The 18,964-nt window shown below is 41.4% G+C and overlaps 2 protein-coding genes across 22 annotated transcripts in view; one reads left to right on the top strand and one right to left on the bottom strand.

Annotated features, from left to right (window-relative positions):
- LOC125766101 (AF4/FMR2 family member lilli) overlaps window positions 1–18,964 on the top strand; it is a 76,939-nt gene that overhangs the window by 49,994 nt on the left and 7,981 nt on the right. For 18 of the 21 annotated variants that reach the window (XM_049431738.1, XM_049431720.1, XM_049431722.1 and 15 more), the window contains 5 exons: window positions 13,606–13,995; window positions 14,539–14,739; window positions 15,522–15,747; window positions 16,755–16,785; window positions 16,875–18,875. In XM_049431738.1, coding sequence (XP_049287695.1) covers window positions 13,606–13,995; window positions 14,539–14,739; window positions 15,522–15,747; window positions 16,755–16,785; window positions 16,875–18,875 — 2,849 coding nt within the window. The remainder of the gene's footprint in view (window positions 1–13,605; window positions 13,996–14,538; window positions 14,740–15,521; window positions 15,748–16,754; window positions 16,786–16,874; window positions 18,876–18,964) is intronic. The other 3 variants (XM_049431741.1, XM_049431739.1, XM_049431740.1) reach the window with 3 other exon arrangements.
- On the bottom strand, window positions 1,595–6,397 carry LOC125766156 (uncharacterized). The gene is made up of 2 exons (XM_049431852.1): window positions 4,698–6,397; window positions 1,595–2,004 (listed from the first exon to the last, which is right to left on the bottom strand). Exons 1-2 carry the CDS (start codon window positions 5,221–5,223, stop codon window positions 1,982–1,984), a joined length of 549 nt encoding a protein of 182 aa, XP_049287809.1. The 5' UTR covers window positions 5,224–6,397; the 3' UTR covers window positions 1,595–1,981.

The following is an 18,964-nucleotide window of genomic DNA, read 5'->3' as shown; positions in this document are numbered from 1 at the left end:
TGTTTGAAATATTATTAGGAATAATTCATACCAAACTATGAATAACAGAATGTACAGTTGAGGAACTTAGGTACATGCAAAAGACATCGGATGATGGCAATAAAGGGACAAAGAAACGTTTGCTCTTACCGGTGAAGATGAGATGCAAAATGATGATATAATTTAAAGCAACATCTGCCGATGCTCGCTCACAACAGGTGCAAGCGAATCGAATTCGTGCGAAAAGCGAGCATAAATATGAAGCAAAAAGTGTACAGCTTTGCTACCGTACCAAAAGGGATTACGAAAAAAAAGTAACATAAAAGAGGGTGAACGAGAAAAGAAAGATTAATTGGCATCAATTTTTGGTTTGTAGGCATAATTTTGCCAACATCATTTTTCGATTCTTGATGCTTGCAAGAGTTGTTAATGAATTTCGAAATCGATCTTTGTGCACAGTGTACGGTGGAACATTACACATAGAAAGCTTTTTCATTAAATAAAATGATTTGTTAACTCAGGGTACAGTTGGATACTTTTGATAATTATGTCAAATAATATGAAAAAAACCTGTCTCACATTTTATGCTATGTACAACTTGAAGGTATGCGTTCTTTATGAATAAAAAAAAAACTTGAAGGTATTTGTTGTTTAATGTAAAAAAGTGACCTGAACTCGCACTCGGTTTGGACTGCTCTCAAACCTGGTGCGAGTCTAAGTGGATGATTGGAAACATTTGTAACGCATGCTCTACCTCGAGTGAGTAGCGGAGCGATAACCTTTGCTGATAAAAAAGAAGGATTGCCATGGGGAAGATGTACCAGATCAAGGGAAGATTAGACTTTTTTTGCACGTCAAATCAAACATGGGCGGAAGTGCAATGTCCTTGATGTTGACGCGCTAGTGTTCAATGGAAGCCACAATGACACACTGATATGAACTCGCGCTGCATCCTGGTCTATGGCTGCGCGTGTCTAGTTTCCGTTTGAAATTCCGCTCGTGTACGTTACACATGAGCAGTTTTTTTTCGGTGCAGGTATAGCAGGTTGTACAAGGTGCGTCTCTTTCCGTTTTTTCAGCTTTGGTTTAGCTCGTACGGAAGGAGCTCTGGTAAAGTTTTTTGGTAATCCTTTACTTTTCACCTTCACTATGTACCAGATGGATGTTCTGGGAAGCACACTGGAATATAAGGCAAAAAAAGTAAGATTCTCTTGGGATATTGGTTGATTTCCTGGAAGAAGGAGACACTAATATACAACTTGAAACGCTCACGTACATCAGCGTCACCTCACGTACGAGCGAGAATATTTTGAGGTTTTTAGTGTCTGCTTGCAGAGGCAGGATATAGGAATGTTTGGAGAAATGCTGGTGGTGAGTTGTTAGCTCCTGTAAGCTTTCTTACACTGTTCCAGTTTGTACAAAGATAGCACGTAGAACGTAGTAGTTGAATGGCATATGAAGTATTCTGCGTTTCATGGTGAAAGTGCTTGTCAAACGTTAATAAATCAATTTCTAAGAAATATTTTAGATTTAAAGAATATATCCCTTATCTAACCAAATGTGGTTTTCTGTCTCAGTTTTTGTTAACTTGGTAAATTTTACTTAAGTGTATGGAATATCAAAGGGTGTATTCGGATGTGGAAAAAGGATGATATCTTACACGTCCGGTTTGCTTCGTGGTCAGGATAACAGAGAGCGTTTTATTTCACATTGACCTTCCTGGTCAGTATCGGCCGCGCAGTTTTCCTCGATCGGATATCCGAACTCATGCAGCTACACTTCGGTGTTTAGTACTCGCCGCTGGCTTGCGTGCGAGCTTGCTTGCTAGTTACGCCACATCACTTCCCCCTTCATTTAAAATTTATCCGGTTGATAAATTTTCCTGCCGTATCGAGTCCGGTAGACAGCCCTTTGAGGATCGGCTGGGTCGGGCTGTTGGGTGTCTGGCTCATCATATCTCGCTGCTTTCAGTCGATCGACGGATATTTCGCACTTCTTTCCTCTAATATCTAAAACGAAAGATTTCTTGTGGCGTTTGATTATTTTGAATGGTCCATCATAAGGTGGGGTCAACGCAGGTTTAACGGCATCGATGCGAACGAAAACATGAGAACAGGACTGCAGTTGTTTTTGAACATACGCCTTTTCCCCAGTGTTGTGATTCGATTGCGGGGGTGGTTTTAAAGATGACATGGTTTGTTTGAGATTTGCCACATAATCCGGAGTCGCATTTGCTGCCTTCTTCGGTTCGTCAAAAAATTCACCTGGTAGTCGTAGTGTTGTACCATACGTGAGTTCTGCAGTCGTTGCACCGATGTCTTCTTTAATGCTGGAGCGCATGCCGAGTAGCACGATGGGCAGTGCTTCAGTCCAACGAGCATTTTTGTGGCAAAGGATCGCGGTTTTCAGCTGGCGATGCATTCGTTCTATCTGACCGTTGGATTGAGGGTGGTAGGGTGTTGTTCGCAGGTGATCGATACCTAACGTCGACGAAAGAGAGCGAAACAATTCCGATTCGAATTGCCTACCGAGGTCAGTCGTTATTTTTGCCGGAACACCAAATCTGGAAATCCATCCGGCGATGAAGGCTCGTGCAACCGTCTCGGCTGTGATGTTAGGGATTGGGATCGCTTCGGGCCAACGCGTAAATTTGTCGATCAACGTCAAGCAGTACGCGTTTCCTTCTGATGGTGGTAGTGGGCCGATTAGATCCATGTGGACGTGCGTAAATCGTTCGCTCGGTGTAGCTATAGTGGTGATAGGCGATTTGTTGTGGCGTGTTATTTTGTTTTTTTGGCATTCTATGCATGTTTCTACGAACGCTTTGCATTCCTTTCGAATAGATGGCCATACAAAACGTTTTGATACCAGGTCAGTGGTTCCTCTTATCCCGGGGTGCGAAAGGTTGTGTAGCTTGGATATGATCATTCTTCTGTGTGCTTTAGGAACGAAAGGTCGAATGTGCTCTGTTGAAATATCGCAAAATATTTTTTTAGTAGAATTCGGTACGGTCAATGTTTTAAGCATAAGTGAAGTTGATTCCGGTGGGTTACTTAAAAAATCTTGTAATTCGGTGTCGGTTTGTTGTGCTTCAGCGATGTGGTGGTAATCTATGTGTGCGCTGATGGTGTCAATGCGGCTAAGCATATCTGCAACCATGTTGTGCTTTCCAGAAACGTGACGTATATCGGTTGTGTACTCGCTGATGAAAATTAATCTCCTCTGTTGTGTGGGGTTGGCGTTCTCTAGTTTTTGTTGAAATGCTGTGGTTAACGGTTTGTGGTCGGTGTACACTACGAATTCGCGAGCTTCCAAGAGGTCTTTAAAATGCTTAATCGCTTCGTAGATAGCGTAAAGTTCGCGATCATAAGTGCTGGTTTTCTGTAGTGCAGGTGTTAATTTCTTTGAAAAGAACGCTAACGGCTCGAGACCCTTGGGGGTTAGTTGATTAAGTGCAGCTCCTATAGCTTGATTGGAAGCATCAACGTCTAAGGCGAGCATTGCATTTGGTGATGGGTGCGCGAGTAAAGCTGCGTTTGCTAGATCGTGCTTGCACTTTTCGAAGGCTTGGCTACTATTATCATCCCATTTTAGTACCGTAGAATCATTTTTGATGTTACCGTTTATCATGCCATGCAAAATTTGCTGGCTTTCTGCTGCGTGCGGTATAAAACGCCTGTAAAAGTTAATCGTCCCCAGGAAGCGTTTCATTTGTCTGGCTACAACTGGTTTAGGGAACTCAAGGATTGCTTGCACTTTAGTGGGCTTAGGTTTAATACCTTCCGCGCTTATCAAATGGCCGAGAAATTCGACCTCTGAACGACCAATTTGGCTTTTTTCGGGATTAATGGTAAGGCCGTTTTGTCTCAGGCGTTCGAATACTATGCGCAAATGTTGTCGGTGTTGCTTTTCGTCTTCTGATGCAACGCATAAATCGTCAACATAGGGAAACACGAACTCTAAATCACCAAGGATGGTATGTAAGTGTCGTTGCAGCGTTTGACCGGCATTTCGCAGGCCAAATGTCATGAAATTAAATTCGAATAACCCGAATGGTGTTGAAATCGCGGTTTTCGGTATGTCTTCATGTGCAACGGGGATTTGGTGGTATGCACGTTGTAGATCGATGCATGAAAATATTTTCTTTTTGAACAATATCGTGGAAAAATCTTGAATGTGCGGCACGGGGTAACGATCAGGCACAGTAATTGCATTTAGGCTTCTATAATCCCCACATGGTCTCCACTTCCCGTTAGCCTTTTTAACCAGGTGCAAAGGGCTAGCCCAGCAGCTCTTTGATGGTTTACAAATACCATTTTCAATTAGGAAATCGAATTCTGCTTTCGCTTCGCGTAGTCTTTCTGGGTCCAAACGACGTGGGCGACAAAAGACGGGTGGACCGGTGGTGATTATCTGGTGCGTAACGTTTGTGTTGACCGGCTTATGCTTGTTGTCTAGTATTGTGATATCTTTGTATTCGTTTAGTAGTTGTGAAAAGCTATCGTATGGACTGCAGGTGGCTACATGGGCTGGTAGAGTGTTAGTGACGACTGACTTATTTTTAATTAGCTTGTTACGTTTGATATCTACTAGTAGATCGAAGTGCTTTAAAAAATCAGCTCCGATAATGTGTGAATCTACGTCTGCTATGGTGAAAGGCCATGTAAATGGTTGGTTAAGACCGATGTCTAAAGTAAGATTCGTAGTGCCGTACGTACCGATTGAACTACCATTCGCGGCGAAAAGTTTCCTGGCTGGCATCGGGTTCATTCTGTCCTTGTATGACGGTGGTATAACCGAAATCTCCGCGCCGGTGTCGATCAGGAACTTGTTGTTGGTTCTGCTGTCGTTCACGTATATTCGCTCGATGATTTCTGCTTTACCGGGGTTCAGCTTGATGCTGGTGCTAGACGTGTTTAGTGTTGTGGTCGTGTGTGATGGTAAGCTGGTGCTGCACGCAGGTTGTCGTTGGGATGTGTTATAGCTGGTGCTGACTGGTTCGGCTCTGCCGGTGAGAGTTGCGCAATCGGGATGTGTGGTGAGAGAGAAACGCACTATTTTTTTCGGGAGTAAACTGGGAGATGCTCGTCGAAAAAAATACATGTAGTCTGTGGATCGCTGGGATGTTCCTTCTCGCAATTCTCTGCCTTGTTCCCATGGCGATAGTGGAACCAACAGATCCAGCGTCGTGTAGCTCGTGATGGTGTTCGTGATCCCGAGGCACTTGAAGTTCGTTGGCCCCATGGTTGTCTAGACGGAGCACGCTGTCTGGGTCGAGGATCGCTGTATGTGTTACGGTGAGGATACGGATAACGATCAGCTGATAGAGCTTCATCCAAGCGACGTGAGAGTGCATCGATGCGGGCCTCTAAACTGCATAGGGGTGCAGGTTCATCGGTTTTTGTTACGGTGCTTATGACGTTGGTGGGGGCTTCGAGGATTTTATCAGCCACGCTGGCTTGTTCGTCAAGCGATGCGGATGGCATCGCGGCGATGATAGAACGAACGGTGGTCGGTAAAGCGCGTAGCCAAATGTTACGCAGGACGTTATCGGAACAACCTTCTCCTCCCATTCTGCGCATCTCGGAAAGGAGCACACTCGGTTTCCGATCACCTAGCGCGACACCGGAGAGTAAGCTCGTAAGACGTTGGTTTTCCGACGGCAGAAAAAAATCGATGACTGACTTTTTCATGGTGTCATATCGATTTGTCAAGGTCGACTTGTTGCATTTAGCAATGGTGGGGTGAAAAAATTTTGCGCGTGTTCCAAGTGCTACTATCACCGCGTTAAACTTATGCTTGTCGGAAAGCACACTGTTCACATAGAATGCCGCTTCTAAGCACACGAACCAGGTTTCTACATCTTCGGAGTCGAAGTCGGGGAAACGAATCTTGGCTTCTGATTTCGCTATTTCTGCCTCTTCCTTCTTCGCCACAATCGGTGCTGTCGTCTTCCCTGCCAGTTCAGTGTCAGGCATCGCGTTGAACGTTTAACACTCGCGTTTAATTGTTAGGGGAAAGCGCGGTACACGTGGCGTGTGGGATATGCGATCCGTGCGGAAGTGAACTACGCGATTGAAAGATAACTCGACGACGATTTTAACAACGGTACACACTCCGCGGCGGTAAATTGCGCGATTATGATTTTGCAATCGACACTCAGTTATTGGATTTCGCGTTCGGGGTCACCAGTTATGGAATATCAAAGGGTGTATTCGGATGTGGAAAAAGGATGATATCTTACACGTCCGGTTTGCTTCGTGGTCAGGATAACAGAGAGCGTTTTATTTCACATTGACCTTCCTGGTCAGTATCGGCCGCGCAGTTTTCCTCGATCGGATATCCGAACTCATGCAGCTACACTTCGGTGTTTAGTACTCGCCGCTGGCTTGCGTGCGAGCTTGCTTGCTAGTTACGCCACAAGTGTATAATTGTATAAGTATATGATATAGTATAGTATAATAGTATATGCATATTTGGACTTTGTCTTTGGACTTCTTATAAAGGCACGGTTTTTGAATATCAATCATTTATCTATGATTTACAAATTATCCCAGCAAAATATGTGTTTTTTTGTTTGTTAAATATTTATTTTCCGTCATTTTCTCCTCATGAAAGAACCATAAATCATATCCACATGCATCAAAACAGGATTGGAAACGTAGGGAAAACTCATCAACAAAATAGTAATATATTAAAATTAATGTCAAACCCCTGAGGGATGGTAAAACGTAGTAAGGCTCAATCCAATGTTGCGGTTAGGGATTCTCATCTTTTTTTTTTTTTGCTTCTTCCCCAACGATGTAGTTTATTGCAATGAATTCGCAATAATATTGGTTTGATGGGTGGTGATGCAACGATTCCGTTTCATAGCTCGGTGATATATTTTTGCAATGTTTTTTTGTGCTTTTGCATCACATGGCTTTGAGGGGAGCAATCCATGTGGGAGTTCATGTTGGTTATATTTTATCTCATCGTTTGTCTGGTCGAAAGGTAAAAAATGGGATGTAGGTTCACTGGTCAGACGCTTAAGTGTAATTGAATGTTTACCATTTCATCAGTTGCCGGGTCCGACCAGTTGCTGCTGGTTTTGTCGCCTGTGTACGAATGCACCTTTTACAAATATTGCTGGCGTACGTAAACCCTTTGATGTACATTCAGTAGCATTATGGTGTTGTGCATCTGTCATGCTGACATTGCGGATTAACTACAATGTGGATAGTATTGCTTCCTCCAAACACACGTGTGTATCAATTTAAAGTTTGGTGAAATAAATTTTGTAATCAGAGGTTTGGTAGTATATGTGATAGTGGCCACGTCCTTAATCCTGTCCGGACCGTACTCACAAGTGCAGAACTGGCTATCCAGCTACTTGTTAAATCAAGTCAAGGAAGTCGAAGATTTTGATACAATAGACAGAGATATTGCTGTTTAGTTTAGTATATCCCTGAAGGTCATTATCCTTTCCAATAATAATCCCTTTGCTCGATATTGGTTGTGAGAATGGAACCTCGGTAAGATTGAAGTTGCTTAAATGTAGCAGGAAAATTATTTACCATCTTCCATCCTGATGCCTTCAAAGGCATGTTAAGGTGCCGCAGTCGGGGACGAAAGCGTCGACGCAACGATTGATGACTTGTTTACCTATCGGAAATTAACGCTCGACTTCGAGCATTGTGATTGTTATCGTGTAATTACAACCAATAGGGTGGCGTCTGTTGTCGAATGTCACGACGGAAAAATAACACGATCAACAACAATCCGTTGCTTCACGACACTTCTAGCTCGTTTAATAGATCAGGAGTCTCCAATGAGCGTGTTAGATGGAGTTTAAGTTACATTTTGTAAAATGAATGTAAAAAGCGTTTTTTCTTTGATATGTTCTTAATTCGTTCTTGAAATGAAAATCAACATGAAGTTCCAGCACTATATGGTTCAACGAAGGTCTTCAGTCAGTGATTGCGAGAGAGTTTCGAACATAAGGGATGTTTCACTTTTCCATCAACAAAGGATTTTTTTTCCGTTACCTTTTTTGCTAGCACTTTTCCTTTCGTCGTTTGGTCGAATTTCCACCGAATGGCTCTAATTTATCGGTTCGGTTCAACGATTTGTGACAAGGCTCTCAATGCCGTTGGTTGGTCGTGTGATGTTGGGGGTTGGGGGTGACTACGATTCATCGGAGTATTTATTTAATTCCGCCTCCCTTTGCTGGTTTGTACGAACGACCGGCGGGTGCATTGAACGTTGAACGATGTGTTTGTGGGCTGGGTGGTTACGGATGATTTTGTGGTTCGGGAGAGTCTGAGAGCGTGTGTTAGGTGTCGATAGTAGCGTAGTCTTTTTGTGAGCTTTTGGATTCCCATTTGTTTCTGCTAATTGAGTTGCTGACAACTCTCAACGCGCTTAATTGTTTTACTTCACTGATCCGCTGCGTTGTTGATGCTGTTAGAGCTTTGCTACAGAGTAATTGGTTATATGAGTGTTTACATTCTCCCTAATGGTGTTATTGAAATATTCGGATGCAGTTAACAAATGTTTATAAGTAATAAATTTTGAATCAATTGTTTCGTAATGCTTCCAGTATGTGATTAAATTACAAATTAACTGTAAATAAAAAACCTTGCTAGGTTTAAGTCGTTTCTTTTGTTCATAAATGTATTGCCAAGATTTAAATCACATTAGATTTAATCTATTGTACACGCTATACGAAACGTGAAGTTGCTAACATCAATTAATATTTAATAATTAGTAATCATCACTTTGCTCTAGTAAATTCAGAACCAGATTTTGTCTTGTTTATGTTTATGTTATATTTTTTTAAAAATTAAATCATACAAAAATTCAAAGGATAGCAGTAAAATATGAAATGAATGTTGCATTCCACAAAAAGTATTGAACTTCTATTTGTTTAACATTCTTAAGGAAAAAAGCCTTTTATATTTGCACTAATTAGGCTACTAACAAAATTAAATTATCATTTTATCATATTTCAACGAGCGTAATAGTAATAGCATCAAAAGTGATTAGAAGCTTCAATGTAGTTTTACATTATAACCTAGAGGCCAAACTTTGAAAAAAAAGTAAGCCGTCCATAAATGTACGAAGAATGTAACTAAAAACTAGAGCACCACCGTTGTATGTTCTTGGGAAGAAAGGACTATAAATATAGAAGCATAAATTTCTCCTTGATAAAAAAAAAACAGCGAGCAACCTTGCCGCAAGAAAAGTTATGGGAAGAAAGTTGCCGAACACTGTTGAATGGGAAGAGCAAATAAAAAGCTCTTGAAAGTATCGAGAAATTATGTTAGAAATTGTGTACCATAGCAAACAAGCCAGCAGGGTCCAAGTAAGGAGGCCATTGAAAACAGGAAGCCGAGTATCAGCAAAGAAAAAGTGCATTTTCAACCCGTTGTGATAAGATTGCAATTACCCATTTAGCGTTATTTTTTTATTTCGTTCATTATTTCTCTTCTAAAAATGTTACCACCGCGAAGATAAGTTAATTTTTTTTTCCAGACAGAAATATACTATCATTACAGATTCTTATATGTTATGTGTATGCAAACATAGAAAAGTTTGCAAATCTGGTTTAATATATATATATATATATATATATATGTTAAAAAAACGACTCAACGGTACTCGTTTATCATTTTTATAATTCTCTCAGGAATGGGATAAATTTCCTTATTACTGAAGTTCTTATTGAAAGCTGCTTTTTAGAATAAATACAAAACTAAAGTAAAAATAGTGTAATCTCTGTAAATTCGTGATAGAAACGTGATATACATTTTGTGGACGAGAGTTTTGATAACCCACTCTGTCTTACGATGTACTGTTTCTCTGTTTCCCAATGTTTTTTTTTCTCATCTTCTCATGTTGCCAGAGGTTACATTTCCTCTACCTTTGGACTGTATTTGGACAGACTTTACAATGAGCTATAGCGTTTGGTTTAAGAAAGAGTAAAAGAGAATGTTGCCACTCTTCTTGCATGTCTCTCGCGATCCATAGATCCTTCTTCGCAATTTTTTTTTTCTCTCTAGCCTCGGTCGCAATGCTGAAGTTTCAACAATTTTCTTTCAAAGGAAAGTTGGTTTCTTTGAACGCCAGCTACTGATTTCTGCGGGATGTGGGACCGAGCATCGTAAGGAAGTCGTAAAGCAAGAGCCACTCGTTCGTCCGTGCTTAGTTTTCCTGATTATGTGCTTTACCTCCTTTTCCGCTTTGCATAAACTTAACATTTCCTTATGCTTTTGCAAGAGGAAAGTAAAATGAAATTGATACAGTGTCATTTTACGAGCGCAAAAGTTGAACTCATTTGTCCTTATGGTTGGTGAATTGGTTACCCGTGCAATGTATTCACTGACGCGATGACGTTTCTATTTATCCCAAGTCCAGATCAGTTCTGTCTCGGCTCTCGGTTCTTACGATACGCAAACAGACTTGTTTTTGCTTTCTTCCAATAGTCGTACAGCAACGTGTGCTTTTTTCATAAATCAACGGGTTTTTTTGTTTCTCCTGTGTATGGCGCCATCGATTGGTGATCGTGCCTTAGGAATCGAAATCGATCTCAAAGGATATACGGCGTCGTGCACGTAGTACCTTTCTCGGTTGTGTGATACGATGCTTCGATTTGGTTCGAAAATATTGCTGGTTTGTTGTTGAAAATGCTGTTGTAATCTTGTATTCATGTACCGTGATACACAGTAAGCGCGAAAGCTAAACCCGATGGTCACCATCATCTCCCCAGATGGTGGAGGAATTGATTTTATCATAAATCACACGTTTTTCCAACGATGAGATCGCTTGGTGTGCTTTTGTGCGTGGAAGCAGGACGAGTGCGTATTTGATCGTTTTATGTCCATTCGCCCTACACGCGCTGGACTGGGGAAGATTTATCTTTTCTACTAGTATCCATTTAGTACGAAACATAGTGAAGCTGCTGGGATGAATGTTTTGTTTGGCAGAAATTCCCACACTGTTTCGTAGAAGATAACTTGTATTTCGTTACTCGACATGTACATGTTCGGTTATGCTGGTTCTTTCGTTCCGGCTAACTGGAAAGAAGTTTAGCCAAGCCATAGGTTTGCATTTACAATGTGGCAAGGATACATGGCGATGGGGAAATACATACATCACTTTCCAGTGCCATACATATCAATCCATTTATGTCCGATTTTGCTAGCTTTTCCATCCGATTGAAACATACATCGATGAGCACATTCGTTCCCATCCATTCGATGGAAGAAGAAAATAGTAGAAACAAAGCTCTTGGTTCTGCCTTCATTTTGCTAATCGATTTGAAAAGTTTTGGTGTAGTAAAGAGAAAAATTAAAATCTTTTTTGCGTTTCTATTGCAATTTTACATATATCGGTAGGAAATATTTCGCCTATTTAGTTTAAATATGACGATGGTGCTTCAAAACTGTTTCTAAATATTAAACTTAGATCGTGTGATCTTAATTTTGAATAACCACATTATGATTTCTAAAACAAGTATTCATGACAAATGAGCTGTATTTTCCACGAAAGTGGCTGTGCATAATCTTCTTCAACCACAATAAATTTTACTCGTCATTCGTATATAATATAATTCGTAAACCATACTCATTAGTGTGTTTCCCCATGCTTACTGTACCACCATCGTTTGTTTCGCTGTGTGCAGTTATGCGTTTATCCTTGTCACCACATTAGTAAAACAACCTCGCAAATAGACGACATCTGTCATAAGTAGAGACAAGAACACTGCACCGAAACGGTTAAATACGAGGATTAGAGGAAAAGCTTAGTGTGCCAGTTTGCACCTTCTGCAAGATGCGTAGAAAGTTGTGTGCTCTAGGGTACATTGATTGCATTATTGTGTAGACTTAGACGACGAGAGCGAACAGTACGAACAGTTGTGGGAAGAATGTTTCAAAGCACGTCGCCGCTTCCGTAAATCAGACTGGAGCTAGTTCTAGTCTTTTGAGCCACGGTTAGCGAGAATGGAATTCAAACGAGATCATCGCATTCGGGTGTGATTTAAGTGCGATGTCATGTTTTGCATGTGAAATTTCGCGTTGTGCCCGATTAATGCGCTTGGGATAGTATTGTCGTTTTGATGGTACGCTTTATACATATGTGACTGTAATTTTAAAATTATAGAAAATAAACCAAAGAAAAAAACAAACAAATCGTTTTGGAAGTGTTTTGAACCAAGGTCTGAAATGTTTTTTTTAAGTAATACCACACTAACGCATTGGATAAAATCTTGTTAAAATTTAAGATTTAAATATTAGGTTATAATATCAAAACCGAAACGGCAAATTAATCTAACTAATTTTCAAGATTCAGATATTTAAGGAATTATAATAAGAGTATCACCATGCTTTTGTCTTTCTCTTGTTATTAAGCCAACAAGAGAACGCTTGATAAACTCATGTCGAATATTTATGGTTTATTAGACTTATTTTATCACGTAGCCGGATATTCAGTTCTTGCTACGGGAGACGGTCCAGATGGGATTTGATACACGCTCCTGTCTTGTGGACCTGCGCCGTTTATCACATGCACCACCAGCCCGCCCCATCTGTATATAGCCTTTACTATTAATTACACAGACGCAGGCCTTGGATGTGCAGTTCAAAAATATACACCTTGTTGAAATGTTTTTTTTGCGAATTTTTTTTTTTTTGCTCGGTTAGAACGGCCTGGCCGTATCAAGACTTATTTTACCACGTAGCAGGATAGTCAGTCCATGCTACGGGGAGACAGTCCGGATGGGATTTGAACCCGGTCCCTGCCGTGTGGACGGGCGCCGTTTTTCACATGCACCACCGGGCCGCCCCTTGTGAATTTTATTTACTATTGATAGATTACATAAGCCAAGAATTTGTTATATATATACCAAGTACATCGTTTCTTATTCCGCAAAGAGTGAATAAGCAGATGCTGCAAAAGCACTGATAAGCGGATTGTGAAAGCGTTGCTAATGCGTCTCTTTTTAAACATAATAGGCTAGAAAGTACCTCAATGGAAAATGAATTTTCAATCACTATCATACTTGCAAAATTGTCTCTGTGAGAGCGGTAAAAGTGTAAGTGAAAAGATCAAAACGATAGTGAACGCAAATCTCTATCGTACCGGTGACGTGGCGTTGGCGGTAGCAGCCCGGGCAGGTTAAGTACGATAATCGTTTAATGAAATGAAGCGAGCGGTAATGATAAAAATTTAATTGATTTCACTACATTGATTATTCAGAGCTTGTTTATTGTGGTGGCTTCCTTTATGTTTTCATCCGTCTGTGATCGATGCCGGTCGACGAACGTTAAACAATTTTGTACGACAGGAGGTTTAAATAATGCACATTTTTAATAATTACCATACAGCAAGGTACCTTTTTCACAATCAAGGACAATAGAATGCTTTTTTCTTGAGCGAATTGAACATGAAATTGAATGGGAGAACGAAAATACGTTTAATTTGTTGTACTAATTCGACTGAATCTTAGGGTAGGGGGAGTTATTATATGAATATGAATGTCTCAATGGAACAGTGGTATATTTTTTTTTTAACTCATGACCCATGTAAGCAACATGTTTTATTAACACATTTTGTTTGTTTCGTATTTGTTTACGCTTTTTGCAGCAAAGTCCATCCGATACGGATATGCACATCGCACAGCGACTCGGCAATTTCGAAGCAGCTAAGAAGCACATCCTGGAACCGTACACGTCGTATCAAGTGATCGGTATCGCGCCTACCCCTTCGACGCCACTGCGTCCTTCCAGCGTGATGCCCAGCCTGGTCTCTGGCAGCCACCATCGGTCGCTTCCACCAAAAACCAATAGCAATAGTAGTAGTACCATTAGCAATAGTATCGCCAATTTCGTTAAGCCAGCCGACAATCGCTCCATGTACAATGGACGACCATCGTCGTTGTCGGGATCGAGCGCGGGACGAAGCCAACTACCAGTACATTACTCGTCCTCAACTTCCTCGTCCACTTCCGCGCCTGGGTCGTTCAACAAACACGAGGTAAGATTAGTTTTCTAACAAATGACAATTTTTTCTAACAAATGAAAAATTAAGTTTAATAATTGTTACTTTTTATTTTGAACTGATATTATCGCGCTTTGATTTTGTGTCGAATTGAAACTATAAATTATTGTTCCTAATGCGTACCTCAAAGTATTTTTTGTGTTTCATTTGTTGTTAGTTTTGGTAGGAATTAAAATCATATTTTTATGTAATCATTTTAATTGATTCTTCAATTGTGTAAATTTCACTTTTACATGGTAAATTTTAATTAATTTCTGAATGGAAATAAATACCTTTGGAGGATGTTTAAAGAATGTAACAATCGCTGGTGCGAATAAATGTCGAAAACTGCGTTCTCAATTGCACACTCTATTCTAAAGAAACATGGATCAATAACTTAAAAAAAACACGCGCTTAATTGAAGTGTATGGTAACCGCTCGGAAATAATCAATTTTATCATTCCAATTTACATTTTTGCGACACGTTGTTTCATTGCTCCTTTTCTCACCATTCTATATCTTACCACACGCTCCCATTAGGTGCATGGAGTCTCATCAAAAGGACCGCCTTTATCTATTCCGCCTTCGGTAATGAATGGGCGAGCATCGTCTGGGGGAAGCATCGGCAGCAGTAGTAGTAGCGGTGGAACAGGTGGCCCATCCTTCGGCAGTGATAAGTTACCCTCGCAGATGCCCAACGGTCGACTGCCCCAGGTTGCAAATGCAAAAATGCCTAGAGTAGTTAGTTATCCTTTTTTATGTGTCCTTATGTTATGTTACTTACACACGAATCCAATGCACTCCCATCACCCATGTTTCACGTTTGGTCGTTGCGTCTATAGTTGAATGCATACATATCTTTGTTTTTTTTTTAATGTTTGTGCTATTTTGCCGCTTTTTAAAACTATAAATTTAATTTACGTATTGAAAAAAATGATACTAAAAATGAGAAATGTACCTAAATGCATTATGTTTTTTTGCAATTTCATTCATTATTTCTTGCGTTCCTTTTGGTTCTTCAAGTTGAAAAATAAATTTGATTTATTTTTTTTGTTAAATTAATTAAATTTCTTAAAATTAAAATTAAATTAAATTTTCTTTGTTAAATTAAAAACAATAAATTTAAAATAATATTGGTTAATTAGCTTTTTATTCCTAGATAAAACCTTGATTAGTTCCAATTATAGCGTAGATATTTTGTATTTGTTTAACTTTGCATTTTAGTGTATGTTCTTTGTACCAATTCAAGCATGTTTGTATTTTTACGTTTTGTGTGTTTATCTTTTTGTATAGTATGTTCAGATGTACTATTTTTGCATAACCTGTCTACAAAGCTTTTTCTCTAATGAATTTTTGCACTCTTTAATTTTTTTACAATCTTTTCATGTTGACTCTCGTCTATTTCATGCGTTCTTCTGTTTAACCCTTTATCGTCACAATTCACACCGGCGCCAAACATCATCTTATACGAACACAATACCAAACACACTCACAAACATTCAAACATGTGAAACAAACAACAGAACTCAAGTGATATTTCAACTCCGCTCAAACAGGGCAGCAACGTTGAGAAGATATTGCACGAAATGAAGAAGAACATCTTGACGCCGCTGACGGAGATTGGGGCAACGCCGCGTAAGGAGCTGGAATCGAAGTTTAACTTCAACAACCCGAGCGCAAACAAGAGGCACGTTTATGCCACCCCGGGGTTTTTGGAGCCATTAGTGGGAGGTGCCGCGAAATCGTCCCGTAAGTATAACGGTGTGCGAATGTTTTGCTATTCCGGTTGGTGTGCGGTATGATGAATAGGGGGTAGGGATGACCCACGTGTCTGTCAGATATCGCGTAGTAATTGAGTTTATGGTTGGTTGGGTGTGTGAGCGCTTGTACTTTGCTCTAAAGGTAGCAAATGGGCTTTTGTTTGGCGTTTGTTTGGCTTAACGCGCTACGACAATCGCGCGACTTGTTTCCCCGCCAATGGGGGACGCATTCGCAGAGAAAGTTGTTTATGCACTCATGTATCACGATGAAATGGGCTTGTTTTTTATAGTCGAATAGAAAACAATTGCAATGCTAAATAGGTGAAAAATGTTGTTACGAAGATAAAGATGTAAATTATAATCACACCCGTCAATTGGTGCAGTAATTAAAATGAATATGGAATATTTGAAGCATAAACTGTAATTTTGATAACTGTATTTGATACAGCTTTTGCATACAACTCATACATTTGATTTTACTGGTGGATGCAACATTGTAGGAACTTACCGCATTCGTATGTGGTTTGCCTCACAAACTATTTATGGGACGGTGAGGGGCCCTCTGTGTGGACTGGTATGGGAATAATATACTATCCCTTTTTCTTAACGATTCTTGACCGATGACACAAAAATGCCCATTTAGAGAACGTACTTTCGTAAGCGAGCTTTGCCAGGCTGTCGTAGCGTTCGTCCATAATCGTTGAATTATTGATTACCAATTTTTAATCGATATTTCTCTTTCTTACTATCCTGCTCCCCACATTTCTGATTCGTGTGGCTTTTCTTCGAATCTTCGAACCATCGCGCCCCGGCTTTGGTGTCAATGTGTGTCGCGTACCTTGGGCTTATCCTGATGACCGCCTTTGCAACTGTGTGCTTGTGACCTGATGATGGATTGATTGGTGCGCCTGTCATTTCTCCGTCGTCCTTGCGAACATGACCGTTGGTGTCGGTGGCCATATTTGCTGTATCATTTACCGTTGGCGTGTGGTGCAGTTTCCGGATTGGCGATGCTTCGTCCACTAGGGTAAGTTGTCGATCGCTCGGTGTCCACTAAAGAACTCCCTTTATAAGCGCGGCATAGTAAATTCATTTTCGATTCTTGGTCGTTTTTAGCTCAAACATAGAGGACGATAATCTGAACAACGGTTCCGACAGTGATGATGGTGGAGATGGCGGATCAAAGAAACGAAATTCTAGTGATACCTCATCGAACGAAAGTGCAGAAGAATCGTCGAGCGAGGACTCCAACATTGGCAATAAACGGGGAGGAAGCATTCCCATTTCCAGCGTTCCGATGAGTGGAGAAGTTAATGGAAACGTTGGTAGCATAGCAGGAGTTGAAGGAGTGATTGGATCGGCTGGAACAGGTGGTGGTAGTGCCGGTGGAAACACCAGTCCCGTGAGGAGACCGAGCGATTGGTCGCTTTTAAATTTCCTAAAGCAACCTACCAGCAGTAGTCAACAAGTGCCAACAAGCGAAAGTGCCCCCCATATTGGTGGTGCCACCGGGGACCGTTCTGGTTTGCATCATCATCATCAACATCAACACCATAATCTGCAGCGCGCGCTCGAGGAAAATTCCATATCATCTCCATTGCGACCGCAACGATTGAGCGGTGTAAGTGACGGTGTACAAGGATTCATTGCATCCCACATCGCGGACGGACGGTCCGCCACTGGTGCCCCAGTAAAAAACGAACCCCTACCACCGTTGGACGATGACCACTTGTCAAACGCAAGCAGTAGTGCAAGCAATGGCGAACTGCCTGCAGGCACGGGTATGTCTTCGTCCGGTATCAATGCATCATCCTCGTCGTCATCGTACGTGAAACAAGAACCGTATCCCAGCGAAAATAGTGCCTCGCCTACGCCCGGTATCAAAAGTGAGCTAAAGGATGACGGTGCCGACCGGTTATCGTTGTCCAGTCCCGCGAAAAGTCCGGAACAACAGCATCATCCGGTTGGTAGTTTCAATCTTCACCACCGTCAACAGCAGAACTTTTTCGGCGACAGTATCGTCGAGCAGGAAGATGTGATATGTGCCCTACAGGAAGCCAAAGAGTTTAGCCTGATCAAACCTATCTCGAGCATGTCGGATTCCGATTCGGAAGATGCAGATGTACCTAGTACCGTTGGCGGAGATCATGAGCAGCATCGTGTAAATTTGCATCACGTTAACGCGCATATAGTTCTTCAGCCAGAAGGTGAAGCCGTAGTGTCTGGTAATGGTGTAGCAGTATCGGCCACATCTAACAATACGAAGAAGAAAAAGTGGAAACGTAAGCTGATCGCCGGTTCCGGAAACGAACGTGAAGCTCGCGACAGTTCAACTAGCAGTGAAGACGAACGGTATGGTGCTACAAGGCGGAGTCGATCGCAGTCCTTTGAGAAGGATAAAACACATCTGAAAGCACGGGGACGAGTGCGCAAAGGACACAATACTCATAGCAGTGGAGGAGGTGGTGGTGGTACTACGAGTGCCGCATCCAGTGCTCGCTATTCAGATGCGGACTCGATAGCAAGCGGCGGTGGTGGGCACCGGTCCAGCAAAACGTCATCACACGGATCGACACCAACGAAAAAGGGTGGTACCGCGTCGGTGGTAAACTCCGTAGCGTACACTCACGGAATAGGTGATACGGGAGGTGTTGCGGGTATAATGAGCCCTCCGATTAGCATACCGTCTGTGGATAGAATTGTGCTTTCGAAAAAAGTAGCATCCCGCAAATCGCGCTCCTCGAAGATTCGCAGCAGCGAAACAGTGCTTTCTACAGAGAGTAGTTCCACATCTTCTGGTTCTTCTATCGAAGCTGGTGGAGTAGCATCATCAGCAGATTCTGCCGATTCAGATTCTGGCAATGAACGATCGATACCGGCACCAGTTGATATCGCTCCCGTTGTGCCAGTGGTGAAGACGAAGAAACATAAAACGAAGAAAAAGCACGATAAGACGATAACAGTTGACGTTCCCACTACCAACATATCGACAAGCAAGGGAAACAAAGTGATCGCTGGTGAAGTTTCAAACAAACATGGGCCAAGTAATGGTAGCGGAAGCAGTCGGAGTAACAATAACTTCAACCTGCACAATCTTTCCTCCGACAGCAATGACGAGTAAGTATGGATAGTTTTCTAGTCTCAGTATGTTTTGCGAAGAAAACTATTGCATCTGTAATCAATTAATATTTTACTAACTGCAGACT

This window comes from Anopheles funestus, chromosome 2RL (genome assembly GCF_943734845.2).
Source record: "Anopheles funestus chromosome 2RL, idAnoFuneDA-416_04, whole genome shotgun sequence".
Lineage (NCBI taxonomy): Eukaryota > Metazoa > Arthropoda > Insecta > Diptera > Culicidae > Anopheles > Anopheles funestus.
This window is presented reverse-complemented; position numbering and strand designations above follow the sequence as displayed.

What these genes read in the sequence shown, in the direction of transcription:
- LOC125766156 (XM_049431852.1), bottom strand. Translation starts at nt 5,223, where the DNA reads ATGGGGCCAACGAACTTCAAGTGCCTCGGGATCACGAACACCATCACG. An exon ending in CGCGAATGGTAGTTCAATCG is followed by an intron (nt 2,005 to 4,697) that starts GTACGTACGGCA and finishes AAACGCCACAAG; the next exon opens with AAATCTTTCGTTTTAGATAT.